This window comes from Enoplosus armatus, chromosome 19 (genome assembly GCF_043641665.1).
Source record: "Enoplosus armatus isolate fEnoArm2 chromosome 19, fEnoArm2.hap1, whole genome shotgun sequence".
Taxonomy (NCBI): Eukaryota; Metazoa; Chordata; class Actinopteri; order Centrarchiformes; family Enoplosidae; genus Enoplosus; species Enoplosus armatus.
This window is the reverse complement of record NC_092198.1, coordinates 9729862-9756792: the sequence shown is the minus strand read 5'-3', so window position 1 is coordinate 9756792 and position 26931 is coordinate 9729862. Positions and strand designations below refer to the sequence as shown.

The 26931-nt window shown below is 40.7% G+C and overlaps 1 protein-coding gene across 1 annotated transcript in view; it reads left to right on the top strand.

The window, feature by feature from the left end:
• Positions 1-24344, top strand: part of LOC139302500 (A-kinase anchor protein 7-like) — a 34661-nt gene extending 10317 nt beyond the window's left edge. The window contains exons 10-11 of the mRNA XM_070926206.1: positions 20637-20672; positions 24119-24344. Coding sequence (XP_070782307.1) covers positions 20637-20672; positions 24119-24339 — 257 coding nt within the window. The 3' untranslated portion in view covers positions 24340-24344. The remainder of the gene's footprint in view (positions 1-20636; positions 20673-24118) is intronic.
• Positions 24345-26931: the final 2587 nt, after the last annotated feature.

The window sequence follows — 26931 nt, the reverse complement described above, 5'->3', positions numbered from 1 at the left end:
AATGCTTAGCCACCAGGGGGCACTTTCTGTTCACATGCAGGACAGTGAGTCTCTTCTGTTGGTTTCCATAGCTGAGGCAGTGGGACAACATTTTCTTGCAGCAGCATATTTTGGGGTAATAAATTGTTGTAATTGTTGTTTACACTATTTTTATCTCTGCCAATGATGATGGATGAGAGTTATGTTTTAATTCCATTCTGTTTGTGTCATTCAATAAGATATCTAAAAGTGGTGTAGATTTGCAAATAACTTTTGGAAAGGTTGTTCATGTGGCAGAGATTGGGATAACTGTTTTTCATACCAGTTAAGAAAGGTGGGCGTGCTGGTGGTGTGACTGGGAGGTCAGTTTTTCCATTATGTTAATGTGAAGTAACAAATGTGCAGAAGCTAAAAGAAAGGCAAACTGGCCTAATCAAACCATGAGGATACTCGAGAGCTCATTTCCATTTTAGAAATGGCTGCCCAGTTTAGACGTTACCACCCTGCCAGTTCTTTCATAAGTTGGCAGTGTTGTAGAATAGCAGCTCTGAAGGCTGCTGAATGAAGGCAATTGATTAGCAGTTGATGTGAGTGGAACGTGTATATCTTCTGATGTGCGTTTCCTGAGGTCTATTCACGAAGCACAGAGAAAATTATTAACTTTTTTTGTTACTATTTGATGTGGACCTTTGTTGATTTATTTTGACTGTGTTGGCAGAAGCACACACGTTCTGGTTGCCTTTGTCTACAGTTGTTAACTGAATAGAGGAAATTCTCCATTTAATGGAAAATTCACAGCACTGTGGTTTAAAATATGGCACCAATCAGAGCAGTATGTTGGAAAATTTGATGAACAGATTTTTTTCACTGTGTCTTCTGTGCTGCCAAGGCTCGTTACTGAGCAGTTTATGATCCTGTGTAGCCCCACATGAACTCCAGATGGCACTGTTGACCACTGTGGGACTTTGGCTGAAGCCAGACAGACAGTATCGATGTGCTCCTAGTTTCTGTCAAATGCTGGAGGCTTGTAACAGCATGCTAGGGGCAAACAGAGAATTTGATCTGTAAGAGAAAACAGGCTTTTAGAGGATTATTTTATGAATGTATCAGTTTTGTATGTCGACAGATAAAAGTCTTTGTCAGAATCAAATGAGATTTGTTTCACAGCATCTCATCCAGTTTTGCCACTGCAAAATCAACCTCACAGGGATGCGAAATGCAACAAGTGTAAAGCTTTGTGACTGTTGTAAGCCGAGATCGATTGGCAGGGAAAATGGCAAATGCAATGTCTACTGTTTCCAAATTGGAAGTGTCAAGAAGAGATGTAAAATGTTATTGTTTGTAATATAATTTCATCATTTAAACTACTCTTTTATGATTCAAAGAGGCATGCAGGGGAAAGACCTAGGTTGGATGTTGAAGGTAAGATGGATGCACTGTACAGTAACAGAATATAATCAAACGTAATGAATCTCTGCTCCCAGTGAAATAGCCTATTACTTCTGAAATAGCTTACATAAGTAAGCTAAGTGTTTGCGGGGTCTGTTATGCGGAGGTTTTTGCAAAAATGTTAGAAAACAGGAACCTTGTCATCTACTTCAAATTAAGTGTAATGACATGAAATCAGTGACTGCACTGGATTTGTCCTGCTTTGAACTTCTTGCTAGCATGGGCTGCGGTTATATTCAAACCAGTCTTCTGATGATCACAACCCTGTAAGCAGACAGACAAACCAAAACAAGATTTATTTTATGTCAGCTTTAGCCAAAAGAAAGCTTCATGTTCTGCCATTGTATTATTGTTAGCTTAATATTCTATAATTGGAGTAACTTTCATAATATTTAGACATGCAATTTTAAAGCGGCTGTGTCAAAGGGAAAAAGCAAAAAATCATGCTGGATGTGCCATTTTTAAATCATATTTAGAAAAAAAGAGTTTATGTGCATTTGTTTTTCAGGATGACCTATAATCACATATACATGAATATATTATCACATTGTTACCATGGAGTTAACAGGTTTAGTGTATACCTCCACTTACACATAAGCACATGCAAACATGCACATATACAGTATATAATGGATTGACAGGTACTCCCCAACTCCCATCGTCAAGTAGCAACACTAATTGCTGTGTGTGTGTGTGTGTGTGTGTGTGTGTGTGTGTGTGTGTCGGAGAGGCTGTCAGCATGAGTGGAACTAGGCTGTCACAATGTTTTGTGGATCACTGGGCTGTCTGTGAGAGACAAAGAGCGACAGTGTGTGTGTGGGAGTGAGAGACAGAGCAGGGGGATGTTTACCTCACACTTGTCATCAAAAAGCTTGTGTTTTTGTCAAGTGTTTTTCACAACAATGCATACATATTTAAAATGTGCGAGGGGTAAAACTGAGCACTACATCCAGTTCTCTGATATCATAGTGCACTTTCCACACCACAGTGTTGCAGACAGTGTGGAGGGTTTAAACACTGAAGTTATAATGCTCGCTGTCTGTGAGTGAAGTTGTTGGAATTAAGTGTCTCTTATAAGTTACATAAGCTTTTTAAACCGAGACTATGTAAATATTAAAAGAAGACGTAACACAATCGTCCTCTTACAAATGTACTCACTGTACATCACCAGGAGACACGTTTGCTGTTTCGTGCATGTGGTCCAACTCCACTCACTGTCAGATCACCAAATGAGGATATCTTTAAAGCAAATGACTCAAGAAAATCTTGGGAAATTACAGGAAATTAAATTCAATGGGAGATTATCCTGCAGTTGCTACTTGTGGCCACAGTGGTGGCTGTTCAGCAAACGTTACATAGTCTTGGTTTAAACATACTCTTTTAGCTTTAATAGCTCCTTAATAGAACAATGATTCTCAAAATCACCGTTATAATTCACTTGGTGTTGCGAGAGAGATGTATGTGCTTTTTGTTATTTGAGCTCTTCATCAAGATTTTTCTTGGTGGCAGCACCGAGTGACCATCAAAGGAACTGCATCTTAAGGCACATGGTGGTTAGGGTTAGTTAGTAAACGTGTAATTTTGTTGATGTGAAATAAGACAATTGGCTCGTCCGAGGCATTGGCATGCATACACACAGCATGTTACTGAATCGATGCAGGATAAATTGAGTCTCAGAGGTGTTACATGGGACATATTTCATGCTCTCTCACACACACACACACACACACACACACACACACACACACACACACACACACACACACACACACACAGGTGCAGTGGCCACAGTGTCAGAGCATGACTTCACTGACATGAGGCAGAAATCCATATGAAGAGGAATAGATCGACTTTCACATCCCAATCTCACAGACCTTAATACAACACTAACTGACAACTTGAAGAGAAACTGGTAGCACCAGTGTGGCCAGTTTAGCCAGATGTACTGAAGTTAGCCTACTGTAGATGCTGACTGAGTATGTCAACAAACTAGCATAGACAGCTTCCGCATACAGTAGTTTTTAGATTGATAAAGACCAGCGGCTGCATGGAAGGTAGGAAAACAAACTAATCAATTAAACCCATGGTTTAAGAATGGTAAAGCACATTTCTGTATTATAAAACCATGATGTTCGTGGCTGCATTCAACATTTGGTTTGGTGGCATTGCTCCTTCCATAGGAAAGAATGACTCAGCCAGCGCTCAGCAGTCTTACTGCTCAATGTAGACAATGATGCAGCAGAGAATGAAGAATTGACTCCTCACCCAACAATTCAACAGATTAAACGGAGAGGTCAATAATATCATGAATAAGAGCTCTATTGCATTTTCACTAAAATCTGATACCTAAAATACTCCTAAATTGAAAATAACATCATACATTCGGTATTGCCATCATAATGAAATATCGACTGTGCGCGTGGTTGGTAGACTTGCAACAAATAGTTTCATATATCGTCTAGATAATACCGCTGAGTTTTATAGTGCGGCTTTACATGATATCACCCCGTCAAGATGTGTAAATGACACCAGAGAAAGTGATATCTCCTGGTTAAACTGATTCTTGCCAGGTTTATCCTCCTCTACATCCCTGTTCCTCCCAGGGTGCTACCAAGGTTCAGTGTGCTTTTTCTGGTGGTGCACATTGGTCAGTGTCTGGTTGTGTGTGTGTGTATATGTTAATCCCATAATCCACAGTACAACATAATCCACAACAGAGCCTGTGATACACAACCCAATAGGGTGTGATTGTGTGTGGGGATGGGGGAGGGGGCTGGAGCACTGTATATAGACAGTGAGAGAAGAAAGGGTGAAAAGACACGAAGGTAGTTTTCATTTCGGATACATGTGATCTTCTCATTTAAGTTATAATACTGGTGGATTTGGCTACGCCTGTGGTCACCGTGGTAACCGCAAGTGCGGCTTAATACTACAGGTCCCAGATTTGTTATTAAAAAAATATAAATCATAGCCGGTTTAAGGAGTACAACCTTACATGTTGTTCCCCTTCCTTATTTAGTGTCTTTTTTTCTCTCCTCTGTTCTATATTGTGTCAACTTCTGTTTAAACAAATGGATGAAAGTTTATAGCTCAGAGCACGAGTGTTGAAACACACACTTAAATCTCTTCTCAGTCATCTTCGATGCTGCTCTGTTGGAATGTGATGTTAATGTAAGCATAAGAGTGCATGTGAAGTCTCCCCGTCACTCGGCATGCCACTTCAGGAGGTACTTGTTGGGGAAAAAAGTGAGTCATGTTTGAACTTCAGTTAGCCTGATGTTGTTCATGAGAAGCCAGTGTGGAGCAAGCGGGTAGTTGAAAGGCCAAAAAGAAATGTTGAGAGAGAAATTCCTAAATGTCGTGGCTGACTGTACTTGTTTGTGTTCTTACATACACAAACAAATGGTCAGTGTGACATTTCCAGTTGATCTGTAAAGTAGAGATAACACTCTTTCAGTAGACGAGTAGGTATAGCTCCTGTCATGGCCTTTTGGTATTCACAGTAGACCACACTCACCCACAGCTTTACATACAGAAACACATCCATACAGGCGTAAATATATGCATACAGAAGCCCACGGACACAAACAGCATGCACACACGGACAGATGAAAGTGGTGACCTTTTGGTATTTCATTGAGATAAAGTCGCTCACTTTTGTACGGACTGTGCTGCTCGGCTCCTCCCTGTAAAACAAGTCTTTGGCTGTGCTCATTTTCAGATGGCAGCCATTTGCTAATTTACATGTAAGTGGGCTAATATCTTTTCTGAGAAAAAGTTTACTAAAACTACAGCATTTGAAATAGACCAATATTGAGGAGTAGAGGGTTTATTGAGGCCTTTTAAATGTAACATTTGGTATATAGTCTGGTAGACAAGTCTTGTTGAGGGTGATGAGTAAAAATACACAAGAGCACAGCAGGGGCTTAAAATGTAAACGGTAAATTGTCACTGTCATCATTTTGAAAGCATTTTGTTTCCTAATTTGAACTATGAACATGAACTTGCATGGATGGTTTTGTATGGTGGAGTGTTTTTTTATATACCTACTGTAGTACATGGAACACAACTAAAGATTTACTCTGTTTTTATAATAATAATACTAAAAATAGTTGCTTACTTTCAAGTTTGAAAGCATGGCCGGTGGAAAGTTGGATAAAAAAAATATTTTTTTATAAAATTTGATTGACTTAAAAAATACCATTTCTAATGCAAACCCTGTCATGTAACTGTTAATTATTTCTTGGGACTCAGCAACTCATTTGCATTTTCTCCCCTTTTTTCTGTTCACTTTCTATTTCCCACAGCATTTTCTAAGCTGTTATTGTTAGACGCAGACCGGTTTTACTGTAAACAGCAGTGATCTGGGTCCTCTTTTGGGTGCATGGGGACAAAAATTGGTAAAAAACTAAATTGGTCAGCCTAAGTATAAATATATACGCTTATTGCTTTAAAGCGTCCCTCATACTGGCTTGTTTCTAATAATTAATTGGACTGAATAGACTCCAAAATTCCCTCATCCCTCTTCCTTTCCCTCCCGCTCACCCTCTCTCGCTCTTCTCTCTAATTCATTAGACTGAATTCCTAATTCATTAGAGAGAGCATCTGAATAAGGCCTTTGTTGTAGTGGTGCATTTATCCATTTTATACCGCAGACCATTACCAAAGTTTGGTGATAGCAGCAGAGCACAATAACACGAATGAAGAAAGTGAAGCTTATGCCTCATTCACGTCATTACGTTTAGACCGTAATTACGAGCAACCGAGTTCGAAAAAAACAAGCCTCCAGGTTGTAATTCTGAGTCTGAAAAGAACCGAGGTCTGCATTACAATTAAAACTTTTCAGACTCTGACTGTGTTGAGCAAGATGTTTCACGTTATGCCGCTGTCAGATGATATCAGCCTGATAATGGCCTGACAGGTGTGACAATTTCATCTTGTGTCGTGTGTCATAGTGGAAGACAACCACCACAGCATGTGGAGCTCCTCACGATGTCAGGACAAAAAGACCAGCATGCCTCTGACAATGTCTATAAGTTCTATTTATTATTATATGTCTGTTGACCATGTAGTCTGATCCTGGCATTACACGTTGCAAGAGAGACCTTGGTTGAGGCAGCTGTAGCAACAAGGCCCTGTTAATGCTGTTCAGACATTGGTAAAGCAAGAATAGTAAAGTTATCTGATGTTGGTATCTACTGTAAATCTACATTGAGCACCTGACAACTTAGTGCTTACAGTATTGAATGTTAAGAGGATAGAGGAAGGGCTGGAGTGAGATTAAGCAGATGAGAGAAGAAAGGACAGAAGGGGAAAAGGAGGCAGGCTACAGAAGAAGGAGAAAGGAGGAAGTGACTGAGCAGATAGGAGAAGTTGGGGAGATCAAAGAGGAAAGGAATAAGTGAGATTAAACAAGAAGGATAAATGCGGATGGGAAGAGAAAGCAGAGACAGAGGAGAGGAGAATAGGCCAGCAGAAGCAGTAGAATTAAACTGATAGCGAGGATGAGAAGAGCAGATAGGACGGGCAGACAGACGGCAAGAGAAAATTGAGAGTCTGAGTGAAGGTGACATTAAACAGACGAGCGAATTCAGGTTTGATATTAACGGGGGGGGGGGGGGGGGTGAGGCCGACATGGGTCAAGCAAAGAATGAGTCAGACGGCGTGATGGAAAGAAAAGGAGAGGAATAATAGTAGAGTGCGGCGACAGACAGGGGAAGATTGGATTAGGGTATAGAAAGGGAGAAGTGTCCCTCAGGTTTTCCATGTCTGATGTGACAAGAATCAATTGAAACCCACTAAAATATTTTCCGCCATCTGTTTCTCTGTCTGGCTGTCTCTCAAACTGTTTTATTCCTGTGTTGATCATTCTGAAGATTTATTTAGATGGGTATGTCAAACATTTGAATAGAAACTAATTATCCAGGAGACTAGCTTGTTTTGCTTCAGCACTGTGACACTGTAACCAGTTATATTAGTTGTGTGCAAACTAAATGTTCAAAAGCTTAAAAAGAATCCAAAAATGACCATAGTTTGCTCTTTTCTGATTCAAATCCAATTGTCACACTGATGGGAATGTTTCCATTAGCAAATTAAATAAAACAAGATGCCGTAGAAATCCAAACCCACAGCAGTGAACACAACAACCCTAAACTGTGTTAGCTTTAACAACCTGAACAGTCTGGATGAGCAAATAAAAAACACCACAGAGCAGGCGCATTCAACCCGACAGCTAACTGAATGGTCAGTTTGTTCGCTGGAGTGTGAGTAAACACTGACAGCGCGTGAGTGCATGTGAAAAATGCAGCTTTACATTAGGTTCACCAAATAGATTCTGGGTAATTTAATGGTAAACATTAGGACCAATGCCATGTCTGAAAAAACAGCTAGTAGAAATGCTGAAATGGCAGGCATGTCACACACATGCTTTAGCATTATTCGTGACATGCACACTGGTGCTTGTTTTTGTGCTTGCACATCATGGTGTGTCTCTTCCTTGTTTTTCTTTTGTTGTATGTGCCTGTTGCATGTTAATTATTAGTATAAGTATTATGATAAACAGTGAGCTATATCACCGGAGCAGACTGAAGTCCCTGTTATCTGCAGCATGCAGCTGTCTTATTCTCTTTGTGTGCATAACCTGTCTTGTGACTAAGTACTGAGGCACCATGAGTCGACCTTCAGCTAAACAAAGTCAACACTGTTGCAGTGGTTTCTTTAGTCGTCTCTCTCTCTCTCACTCACATTGTAAAGCCTTTATGAAGTTGTACTGAATGTGGCTCTTCAACAGGTACTCACAAACTTGCACATTACAGCATATCACATACATTTATCACATACACAGGAGAGTTTAAATATCCACAAATTACAATCTCCTGTTTGTACCTACCCTTCCAAAGCACAAATCAATTAGATTATGTCTATGTATATGCAGGGAGGATGTGTTCATGTACACATATGGGAACAGTGTAACTGACGCTCAATAGCAATTTGGCCTCGTCAATGACAACACTTAAGCCCCACAAATAGCAGTCATCACAGCTGCGTGCGTGCGTGCGTGCGTGCGTGCGTGCGTGTGTGTGTGAAGGAGCGAGTGTTTGTGTGTAAAGTGGCAGCTGTGAGCTGAATGCTGCTGTTGGAGACAGGGCTCCACTGTGTACTCACAGCTGAGCTCAGTGCATAATGTAGTACAATGCATGTGATTTTTTGTGTGTGTGTGTGTGTTTATTGGCCTTAACGTCTCCCTCGCTATTCACACTTGCATCCCCTTACCCCTTGTTTGTAATCCTCCTTTAACCCTGTAGCGTAGAGATGTGTTTTTAACTAGGCCTCCACGTCAGGGTGGTGCACATGCAGCTACAAAAAAAGCATCCCTGGAACTGGTGGAGATTCATTGTTTTACTCAAGGGCTCATCAGCAGAGCGGCTGAAGGGGGCCGTCGAGAGGGCTTGAACCAAGGCCTTCTGGTTGAAAAGCAGTGTCTTTAATCACCTTTCTACCTGCATCCTGATCATTTTCTATAGTGTTACACATCACAACAAAATAAGCATTTTGTAAATGACAGATTTTTAAAGTTGGATGTTATTTTCCTCATAGTGATGTCGGTTGTTCCAACATTTACTCACGTTGGTATTATTGCCCGACTGATATGGGATTTTTGAGGCCAAATTTTTGAAAGTTTAAAAAAAAGCTGACAATGATATAATTATATATTTTAATTTTATTTTAATGTTTAATTCAAACCAAGAACTTCAATTTGTTGTCATTCTCAGCTTATCAGCTGACATATACAGCGATACCGATATGTCAGCAATAATGTAATTGGGACCATTCATTATTTTTACATAAAGAGAAGCTTGTGTGTGTGTGTGTGTGTGTGTCTTTGCTAGAAAGTCTTTCCATAACTTTTTGAGAAACAAATACGCTCCATTTCCCTCCCTTAAATTAAGCTACACTCTTGCTACTTTTTTAAATCATTGTAAACTCCATTTCTGTCATGCTCAGGAACTTCAAAGAGCCTGATGGTCTGTTTTGATTCTTAGTTAGCCATTTCACTAATAGTAGATTAATGGATGAAGCGAAACATTTTCTTTTTCTTTTTTTACTTTCCTCTGTCAGAATAGAGTTTTCAATCAGCGCTAACAACACATGCTGCCAGACTCCAGCGAGCTCCGACTGTGAGCGCTCGTTTGAAGCCATTACATCAGAGTGCAGAACTGGCGCTGAGCTGAAAGAGAGACAATTTTTTAGGCACCACAACATATATTACATTGAAATTGCTCAGCGATACTGGCATTGCTATGCAGCTGGATTAAGCGTCAATTGAGGTATGGTGATGCATATAAACAATGAAGAAAATGAGAAAAACAAATCAGGACTAGTCAGTATGTATGGCTGCACTAAAACACTGAGTTACTCTGTATCAGCCCTTACACAGCTTATCAGCCTGCTGTTAGGGCTGGGAATCCCTTATTTTTTAAATCTAAAAGATATATAATGTCATTTACGCTGATATATAAAAACAAAGAAAAGCAGCAAATATTTGGCATTTTAGCTTGATGAATGACTTAAACAATTATTCAATTATAAAGTGCTTTCGAATAATTTTCTGTCAGTAGTTTCAGCATTGAAAATAAGCTCCACAGATATATTGAAATAGATTACATTTAATAATGTAATAAAATATTTTTTTCTTACGTAAAGTTGTCTTTATTTTCAGGCTTTGGTAGCAAACTAAGAAGTCAGAAACCTCAGTCACGTGGTTAGAGGAGTATTACTCATTATGCAAGTGAGTAAAAAGACACCATCAGGTCAGGCTCAGTCAGGATGTAAATACCACACAGGAGCATCTATTATTCATAGCATTCACTGTAGCATACAAGATAATATGAAATATACTGAATATAAACGTGAAACTGCTCCATACTCCCTGTTGACCCTCACCTTGGGATATCCATCTTTACTCCTGGCCACACCTGATCCGTAATCCATATTTAACCTTGAAATTGACCTATTTTTAACTATGAATTTTAATAGCTCGTTTTCTATTGTTTGGGGTTATTTGTCCGCAGTAAAATACCATTACAGCTCTCATAAATAACACAGATACATGCAGTAGCAAGCAGCAGCTGCCGGCTATTCAGCAACCATTATTCAAGCTACGGTGACGAGGTGGGGTGGAGCCTGGAGCCCCCCCCCTCCACATACACACACACACACACACACACACACACACACACACACACACACACACACACAGTAGTGTCTGCTGTCTCCTCATATATACTGCTCCCTTTTCCTCTTCCACACACTTGCCGTACTTTTAAGCAGGCACACTCTGTCTTGAATGTACACTTACTCAAGCTAGCTCACACAACACACCCCTCCTCCTCTGTCCTCTTTCAGCCACACACACATAAACACACACACTTACTTTGTATCTTATACATTTCCAAATCACACTCTTTTTGTCTCCTACACACACACTCCAGCTCTCCCATTATCTCTCTCTTTCTCTCTCCCTCTCTCCCTCTCTGTCTCTCTCTGTCTCTCTCTCCCTCTCTGTCTCTCTCTCTCTCTCTCTCTCTCTCGCTCTCCCTCCCCCTCTCTCTCTCTCTCTGTCTCTCTCTCTGTCTGTCTCTCTCTCTCTCTCTCTCTCTCTGTCTCTCTCTCTCTCTCTGCTACATGCACACACACCCCTCCTCCTCCTCGTGTCAGTGCAATGTAGAGCGAGAGCAAGGAGCCACACGTTCATTTTTTTTTCCATCGTCTGCTGACTTGCTCATTCTTCTTCGGGCTGCACGGAGGGAAAGGGAGGGGGGGTTTTTGTTGCCTCCATCCTCACCAGGTCCGTTTGTCCTTCGAGGGGGGAGAACGAGTGACACAGAAGGGGAGGCAGGGAGATAAAGAGTGGGAGAGACGGGGGAAGAAGCAGGACTCTCGCTCCATCCGTCTGTCTTAGAACAAGGGGAAGAGGGAAAAGAGGGGTAACAGCGGGGAGAGGAGAACAGGAGGAGAGGGACGGAGGCGTCATGGGTCAACTGTGCTGCTTCCCATTCTCCCAAGCGGAGGAGAAAATCAGTAAGTGTCTCCTGCTCCTGTTTCCATGCGTGGGTGTGTGTTGTTGGAGAAACCAATTGGATGGATATATTCAGTGGTGCTGTCTATGGGGAGGAATATACTGTACACTGTGTTTGTGTGTGTGTGCACACAGCTACATCCAGGATTGTCTGTGACCTGATGGACAACGAGTATTTGTGTGAGAGAGTGTGACCATCAATTCCCCTTGTGAGCAGTCTAGTATTGTATGTGTGCATGTACTTGTAGAGTAACGTTCATATTCCAGCTATATAATTCATCTCCCATTGCTTAGTGGCTCTTTCTGGCTTATGATTGATGAGCATCTGCAACAAGATGAAATAGTTTCCTTGTTAAGAGTTACTGATGAGTCTCCTTATAGTCCTTTAACTGCAGATATCAATATCATAAACCCAGTACTGATTAGATCTTGATTAATGGAGAACTCTGTTTTTAGTTTGGTGCATGTTGATGCCGTTTAAATGTCCTTAGTCTAATTAACAATATGATAAAGTATTCATTTCTGTATTTGTAGTCATTATTTTTGAACCACTTCTACTTCCGCTTTCTTTATTAGTTCTTGCTGTATTGCTTCAGCAGAAACACTGAATGGCCTGAAAGCTTTAAGATCTAGACATAGACATAAATTATAATTGAAAGCAATTTTTTAAGATATGTTTATTGTTGATTGTATATTTTCCACAAAAATGTTGAAATACGAAAAAACAAAATGTATATCTACTCCTGCCAGTTTAACCACTGGACATAAGACATCTCCTACTTCACTGAAAAGTCCATTCTGTATGTGTGCTTTTCATTGAATGAAACTAGTTGTGACTAGATTAAACTTTTTAATTTAAAGTGAGAACAGACAAACCTTCTGTTTATTGTTTAAGTGAAGTGACATTAAGCAAACCACATTTCTGAGTGGTGGGGGACTTTAACATAACTTATCATACCACTCTCCTTTTGTACATGTGTCACAGATTAGCCAGATATCTCCACATCTCTACAACTGCAACCTTTTCGGGATGAGTGTTGTTTGAGCACTGTTATCTAACACGTGTTGTTACACAACATCAGCGGTCAGTTGAAGGGAAATTAAAATGGATAAATAAAGTAAAGGCACAACTTTTCCACGAGATGACAGCGATAGTGGGAACTGACTGCTCTGCTTCAGCTCATATTAAATGAAATGCAATGAGCCCTAGAGGATAGTTACTGATGCAGCTTGTGGTTTGATTACAGCTTTAAGCAGCGATTTCTCATTGTTCTGTTGCAGTAATTTGGGTTTTTGGCGAATGTACAATACAGTTTTGTTGCCAACACATGTTGATGGAGTAGAACTAGTCTCACTACTCCGTTATTATTTACTTACTTCTCTAATATTATCATAAAAAGATACACAATCTCTTTAGAGAGAATGAGTAATTGTCTTCACATCCATAAGTGTACGTTAGAAGAACAATTTAACATTTTAGAAATGTTAATTACTAGCAACTTATCCTATTATTACAGTATCAGACTGGCATGTTGACTGCTACTGTTTTGTAAGAGTGTGGTATAGACTAGCTATGGTGAAGTCTGTAGAGCTAGAATAGAGTTTTCCCTGTAGTGTTTGGGGGAGTAAATTGGATTAGTTGTTTGTCCCAGTTACATTCTAGTGCAAGAAATTGATCTTATTTAGACACTTAAACCAATAGAAAATCTGACCCCATGCAACTACCAGGAAATGAAATAAGCAAACTACACTTATGTAGTTTTCTGATGTTTCTGTTAATTAAAGGTAGAAACGTACAGTATCTTCATATTATCACTGCTGCTAACCTGTTGGTTGGATTAATGATTAAACTGTAATACAAAGTAATAAAATGACCCAATGATTTATGGCCTGTACAGTGCGTGCTGATCATCCTGTCATAAACGCAGACTTTGACACCGGCTGAAATGGTGATCCTGAAAATACGTGGTGTTTGTGTGTGTGGGCGTATGTGTGTGGTCTTTAGACAGAAATATTCAACTGGGCTGCCTGAACACACACATCACCGTGCGCACTCTCTTCCTGCTCCTCTCCGTTTCTCTTCCTCCCTCCTGTGTTTTCCCCTGTGTGTCCCTCTCTCGCTCTCTCCCCTCGCTTGCAGCTGCATTGCTATAAACAGTCGAGCCACTGTGCCCTACTTCTGAGTGGAGAGAGATGGAGGGAGAAGGGGGGAAAGAGTGATGCAGGGAGGGAAGACTAATGAGGGGAAAAAGAGGGAATGGGCTTAAAGAGAAATGGTGATATTGAGACAGCAGAGGAGAGAGGGAGGCGGACAACAGGGGGAGTGTGTGTAGGTCAGATGCTACCCCTGTGATGTGGTGACAGTCACCCTCGTGAGCACAGCAAGACACGTGTGTGTGTGTGTGTGTGTGTGTGTGGATTCAACCATGACCAACATGACAAGGTGTCACACAGTGGTGTTTGCAGTCACTGCAGGTGAATAACGTACTCGCAACCAAGTACTTGATATGCACACAAACACAAACACCCACAGAATTAAAGTTTTGTATGAAACACATTTAACTGATATATTTAGAAATACAGGCAATCATAGCATTTATTGTCCAGCTCAAGAAAAACTATGTGAGAGATATTCTTTCTTACATTACAAAAAATTATATATTTTTATTTATTCTGTCCATTTGTATTGACTCATTTGAATGTATCAGACTGCTGTAGCGCCACCTATTGGAGAAATGCCCTGAAATGTTTGAGAAGCTGAAACCAGAGAATTTTTACCCTTTTTGCTTCATTAAACGGCAATAATGATTTTAAAAAATAGCTGCTGATTGGTTTTCTGTTGATTGACTAATCGATTAATACAAGAATTGTTTTAGCAGTTGTGGAGTTATTCTGAAAAACAAAGCACTTTGTAAATGACCACATGGGGATGTGATCTGGTTCAAAATTTCCTGCCCACTGTCAGACAATAATATAATTAATATAATTATTCTGTTCCACCATGAAGCTGTGTAAATAGTCCAGTCACTAAACTGTGCTTTAATGAGCAGTTGTCTTTTCACTCCCTTGCTGCTGCTCTTGGAGAGGTCTTGGTTGTTTATGCCACGTCTCTTTTATTGTTAATCACTCCTCGTATTGTCTCAGTCAGTAGGGTCACAGTTGACTGAACAGACCACATTTTGCTTTGAAGTAATTATTACTTCATATTGTGCCATGTTGCTATTTGTGATCTGTCTAAAGAACGTACAACCAAACAGCACCACTCCTTTCACAGCATTGGTTGGGTTTGTACTTAACCTTTATTGCTTATCATTACGCATATTTCCCTTCTAATAACAGTCAGATAAAGGCAGATTTACCCCTCACAGAGTGACACAGCTTGCTTGGAATAAGCAAATGAAGGGTTCAGCCTCTGGTTGGCCACTGCACGAGCTGTTCACTTGCATTAACAGTGTAGCAACAGAACAGAAATGCCCTTGATCGGACGGGAAGAATGTTTTTCTTTTAGCTGTCAAGGTTTGCACAACTGTGGTATAACAAAATGAAAATTGTTCAAAAATTCAGCTGCGTGTTCATATTAGAGAGAGGCTCACAAATATGCACTGAAGGGAGAGGGTGATGCACAAAGAAAGGGAGTGACAGCGGAGACCACATGTGAGGAAGAGGGGGGAGAAAGACGAGAACAGAACAGGGAGGAGGAGGAGACGAGGAGGGAGTAGAGCGAGGGGCAGAGATGCACGCAGCACTGCTTAATTCATCCTTTTTTCTCCCATTCAGTCCTCTGCCATTCTGGTTAATTTCTTTCTCCTTCCATTACCATACAGTCCCTTTTTCTAAGAAACACTGAAATATTCACATTCTTTGTTCATGCTCTGAAATCCCAGAGGTCTGCGTGTGTCTGTATAAGTGTGAGTCTGACGTCCGACTCCAGCTCAGTGAGCTGGGTCACTGAGCAGAAAACGCCAAACCTGAATACTGACCGACTGCTTTCGCCCCAAGTCAGGTCCTGACACACGGCAGGGAGGCACAACTGGGTTTGTATTACGGCACACATGTCCTGAAGCTTGGCCGGAGGGGGAATAAGGGACTATGGTTTTGTTATGTGAAGACAAATGGAGTCAGCGCTGTAATCAATAAGAGACGATCATTTCTTTAATGCTTTGTCTCCCCACTGTTTGATTGTGCCAAGGTCTGGCTGGATCACAGCCAGTGTCCATGTTTGGCCGGACACTGTTCAAGCTAGATATGTTTCAGAAGGAGGCCAGACGCAGCCAGCTCTCTTTATAATAATAAAGCTGCAGTAAGTAGCATTTATGTGTTTCAGTAATAAAAATAAGCCAGTTTGGTGTCTAAGACACAGGGGTGATGCTAAGATGCGATGATTAAGAAATGAAAACCCACTGAGCCCCCCTACAGAAACCACACCATATCACATTTAGTCACAGTGGGACTGAGCTGATAGAGCTATGTCATGCCTTGTTATGCTTTTGTAAGTTAGCTAACTCGGTTGTGATTCTTTTGTGCTGTGACACCAGGCTAGAGGAGCAAAAGATGTCAAATCAAAGCATATTATGTTTCTTAGCCTATTGTCCGTTCTCACCAGAAAGGCCGTGCTGTTTATTTGATGTACAGTCAGCCAGCGTTCACAGGCGACACATCTGCTCAGCTGCACAGCTTTATTGTCTGCATCCACTTTCAGATCTCTGAGCCAAATGTTAAGAGGTCCTGTGCCACAATTGTTTTCTTGAATTAAAAGAAACAGTCTAGCAGCGTGGCACTAGGGATGGTACCTGAAATATTGATCTATTTGATGGGTTGCCTTGAAATATTGTAAAGACATTTATGTTCCCCAGAGGATGAACCCTAATGACTGATTGTGATCCCCTGACGTCCCCTGTATCACCTCCGTCAAGTTGATCTTTATGTGTGGCTGTGGTTTAGGAGGTGCAGCCGGTGGTCCACTAATGACAGGGCAGGCAGTATGTAAGTGCCGTCCATTTGGTTCAGAGTGAAACAATTATTGGATCGTTTGCCATGAAATCTCTTACACGCATTCATATTCTCCTCAGGATGGATTGTAAACATTTTGGTGATCCTCTGACTTTGTATCTAGCGCCACCATCAGGTCAGAATTGTATTTGTCCAATACTTTGGTTCATGACCAAATTCTTGCAAAACTGACATTCCCATCAGCCTCAGCTGTACTTTGAGTTTTGTGCTAATTAGCAAATGTTAGCATGCTGACACGCTAAACTAAGATGATGAACATAGTAAATATTAAACCTAATGTTATACCTACTAAACATCATCATGTTAGCATTGTCATTGTGGGCATGTCTGCATGCTGACGTTAGCATTTAGCTCAAACCACCGCTGTGGCTAATAACAGCCTCTTTCTTATTCTCGAGTATCTTAGTCTTCACATCTGGTATGTTGCTGTCTCTTTCCCCTTGAAATAATGTGTTTCATGTGTGGCGTCATGTGAAGATAAATGTGTTGCAGTCAGTACAGTATCTCGTGTCTGACAGAGTCTCTGATATTTCCTTAGGAAATCGCTCCACCACCAGTACTCTTTACCCTCAGCTGCACTGCTTCCATGTACCCTCACTGTCCTCGTCTTTTACTCCTTTTTCAGGGTCTGTTCTTCCTCATTTCTCAACCCACCCTCTCTGTCCTCAAATGCACCCTCCCCCTTATTTTTTCCTTTTCATGTTCCTTCTCATTTTTCAGCTTCGAGCCTCCTTAAGGAAGTCTTCATGTTGCGCAAATACCCCCTCCTCTTCCTTACATCACATACTGTACTGTAGTCTTCCTCCTCCTCTTTGTCCCCCTTTTCCCCGGCTTCTCCTCCTCCCATCTGCCCATTTCTTTTTCTTATGCTGTATCCACGTCCTCTTACCTGATATGCTGCATTCACGTTCTGCCTAAACCCCTGCTAGAGCTTTCAGGAAATCAGTTCAATTGGAGTAAGAAGAAATTAGTCATAGCAGCAGATTATTAGGCTAGATGTAAACATAATCAGTTAGGCTGCTGTATCCAGTGAATTTTGATTCAGATCTTTAATGGGATTATTATGGGTCCTTTTGGTACTGCATGTAGATGTGAAGTGCTTGCGTATGGGTAGCATCAACACAGAAGCTATCCTCAGCTGGAACCGAACATTATGAAGTGCTCACTCCATCATGGAAAGTACAAAGTGGCTGGCTAAGAAATTTTGGCAGACTTCAGCAGAATGTCAGCTCTGATCCAACCAGGAAGTAGACTCTATTAGTTATGTGGAGGAAGGGGTTGCTAAAGAAATAGATAGATAAGTGTTTAAGGGAGTTTGAAGTAATGGTGTTAAAAGGTTCCTACATGGCACAAAATGAATCACAGCAGAGCAGAGCCAAGTAAAGCAGAGCAGAGCGGTAGTAGTTGTCACTTGACATCGTACAGACTCGCTGACAGTGTAGTCATAATCCCGAACACACTATCTGCACACAAACAACCTTTCAACCTTTTTGTCCCATCTGAGTGACCACAAAACCTGGACACATTAGAGACAAAGACAGAGGAAGCAAGGGTGGGAAAGAGGAACAAAGTCAATGGAGACAATAACAGGCCTACAGCCAAGCTAGCAGCTCTGGCGCCTTGCGCTAAATGCAGTATGCTAACATTCTCACAATGACAATGCTAACATGGTGACTTTTATCATGTATAATGTTTAACATCTTTATAGTCTAAGTTTTGCATGTTAGCAATAAAAGTACAGCAAAGACTGATTATAGTGCTAGAGGAAAATAATGTAGAAGAAGAAGAATGTAAAACCTCTGGTTTCAGCTTCTTGCTGCTTTGCTCTGTTTTATATCATTGTTAACCAGAAATTCAGTCATTGGTTCTTGGAGTTGATATTCTATAGGCCCAACACTAATTGATAAATTGAGGAAATCATCGGGAGATTACACAATAAGGAAAAATATCATTCGTTGCAGCCCCTAGTTATAGGGAGCTATTTCAGTCTGGACCAACCAACAGACTGACATGGCCATCCCTAAAGCCTTGCCGCTAGCATGGGAAGAAAATGCAAGAGAGCAATGAAAACACAATCTGGCAAACTATTGCTGTTGGACAGAAGACGATATATCCTGGACTAATCTCATTTCGACTATAGGTTTAACCAGAATCTACTAATTGGCTTGGTTTGCACCATATGGGCTAAGAGGTTTAGTCTGGCATGAATTAGCATCACAGTGAATTAGGCAGAGACTAGGTTTAATGTAATGCATACTAATAATGGAAGGAATGCATATTATAATTCTGCACCATTAAATCTCTTTTTGTCATTCATTGAAATCTCCAGCTGCTTATACAATTTAATACTTTGGGTTTTCAGCTTGCTCACAACATTTGGTCCCCTGTTTTCTACTTTTCCTTTTCATATGTTAAATATATAGTCATAGCTTTTAGAGGAAAAAAAGACTGCCAGTCCACAGCGAGACATTAAAAGTGATATTCGAAAACAGGTATTGAAACACACCACTCAATAACTAAGGGAAAGATGAGTCTGAAAGAGAGAGGCAGCGAATCAAAGAAGAAAGAAAGTTAGATGCAGAGAAAGAGAGAAAAAAGGTCCATGGTGAATAAAAAGTCAAACAGATGTGAGAGAAAGAGGATACTTGGAGACGAGAAAGAGTGAAACCTGCCAAAAACAGATGGAAGTCGGTGCAACCTCCTGTGTTGTTAAAAGTTGAAGTGCCTGTCTGGTTCTCATCCCGTTACTATGACAACAGTGCCAGCAAAAAAGGGTAGCGAAAGAGTGGGGAAAAAAGGATTAGATAGAAAGAGAGAGTGTGGTTAGGAGAAGTAAAGACAGAAAAAGGCAGAGAAGAGGTTGTAGGCAGAGCTGTTGAGATGGAGGGAGTATATGAGATTAGGAGCGAGGATGTAAGCTTTGAGAAATCTGCTGTGTGAAAGACAGAGATAAGTTGAGATATCCTTGTGTCTGTCAGCCTTTTTGCTGTGGAATCAGTCTATCCACAGTGAGAAAGGCTTATCTCTCTGTGTGTGTGTGTGTGTGTGTGTGTGTGTGTGTGTGTAAACACAGGTACAGAGGGCAGCTTTAGTGCCATCATAAAGGCCTTGAATAGGCAAATTAAAAACTTGTTCTCATAAACACACACCTCATTTTAAAAGATACTGACACAGAACAGACCTTTGACAAGCGAGCAGAAGTCTGTTTTTTTTTTTTTACGTGGGGTCAAAATTACAAGCTGATATTTTCTGGATATTCTCAACGACAGCAGGAACTGATCTGAATAAAGAAAAGGGAGGGATTTAGTCCTCATATGTCATTAAGCTTTCCATCTTACGGCCGGGCCACACATCCTGCGTGAGCTTTGCGTGTGCATCGCGGAACCTCTGTTTATAGCCATGCAACATTACACACATTTCACAACAGTTTCAATGTCTGTATCCGTAGAATAAGTCACAGACATGAAAAAAATTGTTTTAACTCAATACTGAGCACATGCATCTTACCCCATTTCTGTCTAAAGTAAATAAAGATTAAATTTATAATGAAATGATATGAAACATGCTATTATTGATGACCATTATCAAAGGCAGAGTCAATGTAAAAACACAGGGCTGGCAGCAGCAATGCTGTCTGTGTGGATACCACACGCCTGCGAGATGCAGCAGTTCAGCGAGGTACCCGCTCACGCAGGATGTGTGGCCGGGCCGTTAAAATCAAACAAAGCGCTGCCTCATCTGAAACGCATTCAGATTATGAAGTTCTTTTTACAATGTAGAGACTTGTGGGGAAAGAAAGTGCACATCTGGGCCCTATTTTTACACTGCAGAGTCTTGCTGCCTCTGGCAGCATGAACGTCAGTGGATGTGGATAACAATATTTCTTCAGTATATTTGTGCATCCGTTTTAGTCCTCATGTAGCTCAGGGGTCCAAACCTAATCTTTAAAATCACTGCTGTCTAGCGCCAGAAGTATCTCCCTTGTGTTAACAAACAAAGAGGCTTTTATGTACTGCACTGCTTCCAAGTGTGTGAAATCCACGAGACAGCAAGATATCTCTAGTTTCTTTTTCTTTTTCTCATGTGTCTTTAATATTTGATGTTTGTGCTTGTGTTGCAGATTTGGTTCAGAACCCACTCCATGCCAAACGCTCAAGTATGTGTCTCTCCTCATGTCATATGTCTACAATCAGAGTCAGGAAGGTTAATTTAAAGCCTAATCTACATCTGATTACGGGTTAAACGTGCACTCCGTAATGTAATCCTCAGAACAATCACATTCTGGATGATTAATGATGTTAAATACCGTGTAACCGTGATTATATTGATCGTGAAAGATCACCTCATATAAATGTCTTTTTCATCACAGTAATATTTGATCTCAATAAAATAACACATTAACAATCATGTTTCTGATCAATAAAAGAGTAACAGTAACTATCATTTCCTTTCAGCTGATATTCATATTTCTCATCTATAATCATTTCACGTCCCTCATCCGTTTGAATTCAGTTAACCTAAATGATCCAAGCCATCTCGTCTGGTTTAAGGAAGCAGTACAGGAAGTGATTAAGGAGACTGTCCATTAACCGCGCTGCCTGAGTTTATGGCCTTGTGTTAGCAAGTATCCCCTCCACCCCGCCGCTGTAGTTTCCTTGAGCAAGTCAGTCTCTTCTTGTTCTTCAGTAGCTGACCCCCTCCACTGATCTCTGGGGAGTGGGACAAATACAAGGATTTCTTCTAGAAATCAACACAATGCCACATTATTTCTACTTTAATAAGAAACTATATCCATAAGCTTGTCTCTGCAGGGATGGGATCGGCCAGACCACATCTGGGGGTGATCAGGCTCACATTAAGATCTCAGGATCTCAGGCAGGTGTAAATGCAATCCGTACAGCATGGCCAAATTCTTAAGAAGAAAATACACCCAGCATTTTGAAAGGTCACAGAAAAACCTTCAAATAGTTGCAGTATAGTGAGAAAATCCTCCCTTGCAAAAAGTTATTGAAAAAATGATTGAGTAGATGTCATTGCTTTCCTTGACCTGGGACGCACCGTGTTTGTTCACAAGCTCCGCTAAAATAATTTGCATATTGACATCCGATTACAATGCAGGCAGAATCAAGATAAAGTGAACGCTTATTAATACCAGGTGTAAATGCACAGGCCGTGGATTGGATGTCATTATCCAGATACATGTTAATACCATGTGTAAATGGGGCTGTAATTTAAATGACTCTGAAATGATCTGATCGTGCTGGAAGTGTCAGTTTCAGTTGACTCAGCTCAATTAGAAATGGCCAACATCTGAGAAGTTCCACATACTGGTGTCTACTGTTTACTGAGAAAGGCACATTTAAAATAAATACCATCAGCTGCAGTCCTGAGGGCAAAAATACCTCATCAAACAGCGGTCAGAGGTGTGAGTCATTCAAACTGACAGGCAGACTGCAGGTAATCAAATAGCGTCTCAGTACAACAGCAGCAGGGCTTCTCAGAAAGAACAACTCAATAAACTGCGAGTTTAGATGTACAACAACAGAACACCATGTTATGTTCAGATCAATTTAGATTAAAAAAAGGAAGTGAAGCTGATGTGACCATTGTTGGATGATTGACGAGTATACATATGCCGGCTGGCCTGACGAATCCTGGTTCCTGCTGTTTAGCAGGCATATATATATTTGGCATAAATAACACAAATTTATGGATACATGATGCATGTGTTAACAGTTAGTAGTGATGGTGAAGTGCTGCGGTGACATGCACGTGACAGTAACTGCAATTCGTTCCAGTAGCCTCTATCCTGAACACCTGGAGGATGAAAGGAGGATATATAAGATGGCCACAGCATGGATGTGCCGCCAACAATCAATCATCAGTGACACTTTTGTAGCAAGTCGTCATGGACTAAGATCCCTGCAGTGTATTTGTACACTTTTATTAAATTCACTCATACTCTGTCTTAAAGGTGCCCTGTGGAGTTTGCTCTTAAACAAAGTTGCTGTTTGCATTCAGTGTGACTCACCAAAACGAATTGTGTCTATTGGCAGGACTGTATAACGCATTCCCGCGTGCTCATTCGTATGCACATGAACAAACAAAACTGGGACCCTCTCATAAAAGCATTGCTCCACAGCGCTACTAGTGGTTAAAAACTGCACCGGGCAGCTTGAAGGAGGAAGGATACTATGCAACAACAAAAAAAAGAATAACTAATAAAAAGAAAACTGTAACGCTAGGTTGGTAAGAAAACCACTACACAATAGAAGAAAAAGAAACATTACACTTTATGGATGTGATTCTGAACTCAACAAACCTCTATCAGCTGTCTCACTCGTACTGTATGTCCTGCCTCTTTCTACAATGAACAGTGGAGCACCGCTCGGCTTTCAAATATAAACAAACCCATGGGCCCAGTGGGATTTTGTAATATTTAAGATTCACTTGGGGGTTTTACTCTTTGCCTTGATAATCAAATGTTGAGGTGGTTATAGTGTGTTTTTGAACCACTGCAGTAATGTGTAATTTGTGTGTGTGTGTGTGTGTGTGTGTGTGTGTGTGTGTGTGTGTGTGTGTGTGTGTGTGTGTGTGTGTGTGTGTGTCAGACAGACTGGATGGTTGAGTGATTCTCTATCACTCTCTTTCTGAATGGCTCAGTGGAGGCTACCCATCTCACAGCCTGCCTGCTTGCCTGACTGTCTTTCTACATGAATTATTGACTCTCTGGCCATCATACTTTTTTTTCTAACTGGCTTTATGTCTGCCTGACTCCTCACTGTCTTTTTGTCTGCCATTTTGTCTGCAGCATAAGCAGAACCAACAGTGTGATAAAGAGCTTTGCTTGTTAAATGAATTCTCTTTTCAGTCACTCCAGGAGGTAGATTGCATTTAAAATGCATGTGTAGAAGAGTTGAGAGATGTTTGTTCATCTCATCAGTTATTATCTACTCTGCCACATCTTGTCTATTGTTGTCACATCCAATCTATTGTTGCTGGATTCAGTCTATGATGAATGAGTGTACACTCATTTGTTGTTGTCAGATTAATAGTTATCTTCTGCTTTCATTTTGAACATGCTGAAATAAGAATGAAATCAGCCCTGGTATCTTATTAACAAAGAGACACACAAACACCACAGGAGGCTTAGAGTTACAATATAATTTATTGTGGAGTTAATGGCTTTAAATGTCGCTATAGTTAAGATTTTGAATATGTCATTAATGTCACATATAGTGGAGTAGTCCACCAGCTAGTGGCATAAACACAATGGGATTCCATTGTTTGATGATGGTTTTAAAATTCAAAATGTATATTGTTGTTGTTGTTATATTATTGGAAATGGATTACTGTACCATTGAGGATGCACTCAGTACATGACCAGACAGATCAGCAGTGCCATACATTTTAAAACAATATGTGACATTTACACTAATACATTCAAAAATTGAAGGGAAAAAAAACGTCACTCAGTGTGATAAGAAATCGATATAGAAACTTTATGTATACGTGTTTGTTGTGTTTGTGGGTGATAATGTGTTCTTGTGAGTGAATATGATCATGTATATAATACACTTTTGTTGTGCTTATTCTACCCAGGTGGGCGTCGCCGGTCTGAGCCCGACGAGGCGGAGCTGCTGAGGGTCAGCAGGCGATTGGTCGAGGATGCTGTCAATCGCGCCTTGCAGCAGTACAAACAGGAAACACTTCAAAATGGGGGCGGGCCTAACGCCACGGCAGTGCAGCCCGCTGGAAACACTGAGGAGACTGCGACAAAGACGGACACTACAGCTAACTCCACCGCAGACAACAGGAAGTGACATCATCGGACTGAGGTACAGAGACTGAAAAGAACAGCCGCCCAGAAAACATCGGCCCGGCCTGGCTTACCAGGAGAAGAGTCAGTAAGCCCTGGGCACAAAGCCTGAACCAGCCAACCAGTCAGCCCAGTTTGCTGACTAGCAAACCCAGCTAGCCCAGTCATGCTAGCTACCTGCCCAACTGACCTAGCTTGACACAGCGCTAGTTAAATAGATCATGTAGCTCGAGTTCAGTGCTAGCTAAACCTGTTAGTTAACTCACTAACTCTGGTGTCCTACTTCCAACAGCAAGGATCGTCACTCCGCTGTCGGTCCGTGTCTGCACGTCAAACCCAGAAAACACATGTGAAGCACTCCTCTAGATGTAGGGTTCACTTTGCCCTGTCACTCACAAACTGCTCTTTTTAGAAGAAGATAAATCACGTTTTGTAGACAGTTTGGTTTGCCATCACCTGCACTTAGAATATCTTCAATTTCCCTTTGAAAAAAACATCTTTCTCCTTCACTTCATTGTTTCAGGTGAAGAAAATATTTTACTTTTCTTTCAGCGTGCGTTTCTCTTGGAAAAATCAGTGCTGTCTTGATTGACAAAAGATTGCTCATGGGCTCATCTTTGTGGCTGAAGAGGATGTATGAAAAGAGCTGGTCTGACTGACGGAGCCTTCAAACTTAAGTGTGAAATACAGTATGTTGGACTTGGTCTGTGCGAGTTTTTGTTGTATTTTGAAGCGAGCCTGGGTTCAAAGCACTTTCAGTTCAATTTCAGGAAATGAATCTTCTTTAAACTTCCAGCATTTAATTTCACTTTTTTACAAAAGATGTCTGTGTGACAAGATTTCTGTCTTTATTCTAAGTTGTTTATAGAAAATGAGCTGGCCCCAGCTATGCTTTACGTATTATACTTTACTGTTGTGTTAACCGAGTGTGTCCTGCCGAGGCAGCACTGAGACAATCATCCATTTAAGCTAAATTCAGTTCTGAGCTCTGAATTGACATTTTCAATCTGGACTCCTCTGTTGGGTCCACAAACACTATGGGAGCACACAGACCGGTATCCCTCTATCACATTAATGTATCTACACTAGCTTTAGCAAAGATGTCAGGTGAATTGGAGACATTTTATTGGGGATGCTACAAATAAGATAACACTCCTACAACACACTACAAGTTGCCAAGAATGCATTTTTACTCCATTAATGCCAAAACCTCCATTAATGACCAGCTTGTCTCAATGAAACTAACTAATCTAACTTTATGTGACAGGCTGTTATTACTAGTCGACACAGGCATTAATGTCATAACGCAGCTTCCTGCCTGATCGTATATACATGTAATTATTTTTTATTCTTTGTTCATATACTTTATTGTCAGTTTTTGTCTGTGAAATGAATTTGAAGCAGCAGCAGCAGAAGAGTGGACACATGATTTATTTTGTGTTTGTCCTTTTAAATCCATTCATAAATTGTATAGGGTTAAAGTCAAACTGAACCCTGGCTGTTTGAGTGTTTATAGGGAGTATTTATGCTGATCTGAGGAGCTTTTATTCTGTAGCACCATACATGTAAGAGCCGTTACTCAGATGCTGATGTCATGGAGGTTAACTCAGACAATCTCTGCTGTCAACTGAAAACCGTCCGGCTCTTAATTTCAGTGTCGTTCATCCTTTTTTTCTCTTTCTTTTTTTTTTTGTTCAACCTGAAAATTAAATTGGCCTGTCGCGCTCTGCGTTTGACCCCACAGCTCATGACATCCATTCAGAAACACATGGGAGATTGTCTAAATTCTTTAAAAACTTGACTTCCTGGAGATATGGTTTTCACTGACAGCAACGTGATGATGATGATGATGATGATGATGATGATGATGATGATGATGATACAGCTGTGATAAAGGTGGTTGATTTACGCTCCAACATTATAATTGTTATTTTATCCTTTTTAACTATTATTTATAATGCTTTGCTGCTGCAGCAGAATTGCCGGCTTCCCTGTTAGAGAAATTAATTTCATGTGAAAAGCGATTTAATTTTGAAGCACTGGAAAGGTGCATTCAAAGGTGAAAAAAAGCACAAAATTATGAATTATCACCTCTGTTCAAAGTGGCCTTAAGTCACTAAAACAAATTGTTTTCTTTGGGGGTTTTTTTTGTCATTCTGTAAGTGCTTACGGTGACAATGCATAGGTAACATTTTTAGCCAATGTGGGTGATGATGGCTCATTTTGCTGTGAGATCTGCCAAAGTCTCTTGAAAACGTCAACCTGTGGCTAAAGAGTCGGATTCTTTGAGTTAAATGTCCAAATCGTCCACCATGAAACACAATTCATGTTATTTCTGCTATAAGGCTAAATCAATTTCTGTGTACGTGGACACAGAGAGACAGAGACCCAGTTTGCCAGCTCCAATTTTCAGCCATACAAGGTTTATTTTCCTCCAGTGCGAACAGGTATGAGCTGGGAAAATGTGCTCTCATCCCTCTGAAATCCACTTTAAGTCCTGTCACTGTGGGCACGTGAATTCTGTCTTAAGGTGGACTTTGAACGTTTTCGTTTTGATCTTTTATTGTCACCGGATCCTTAATCTCCTTAAAATCCC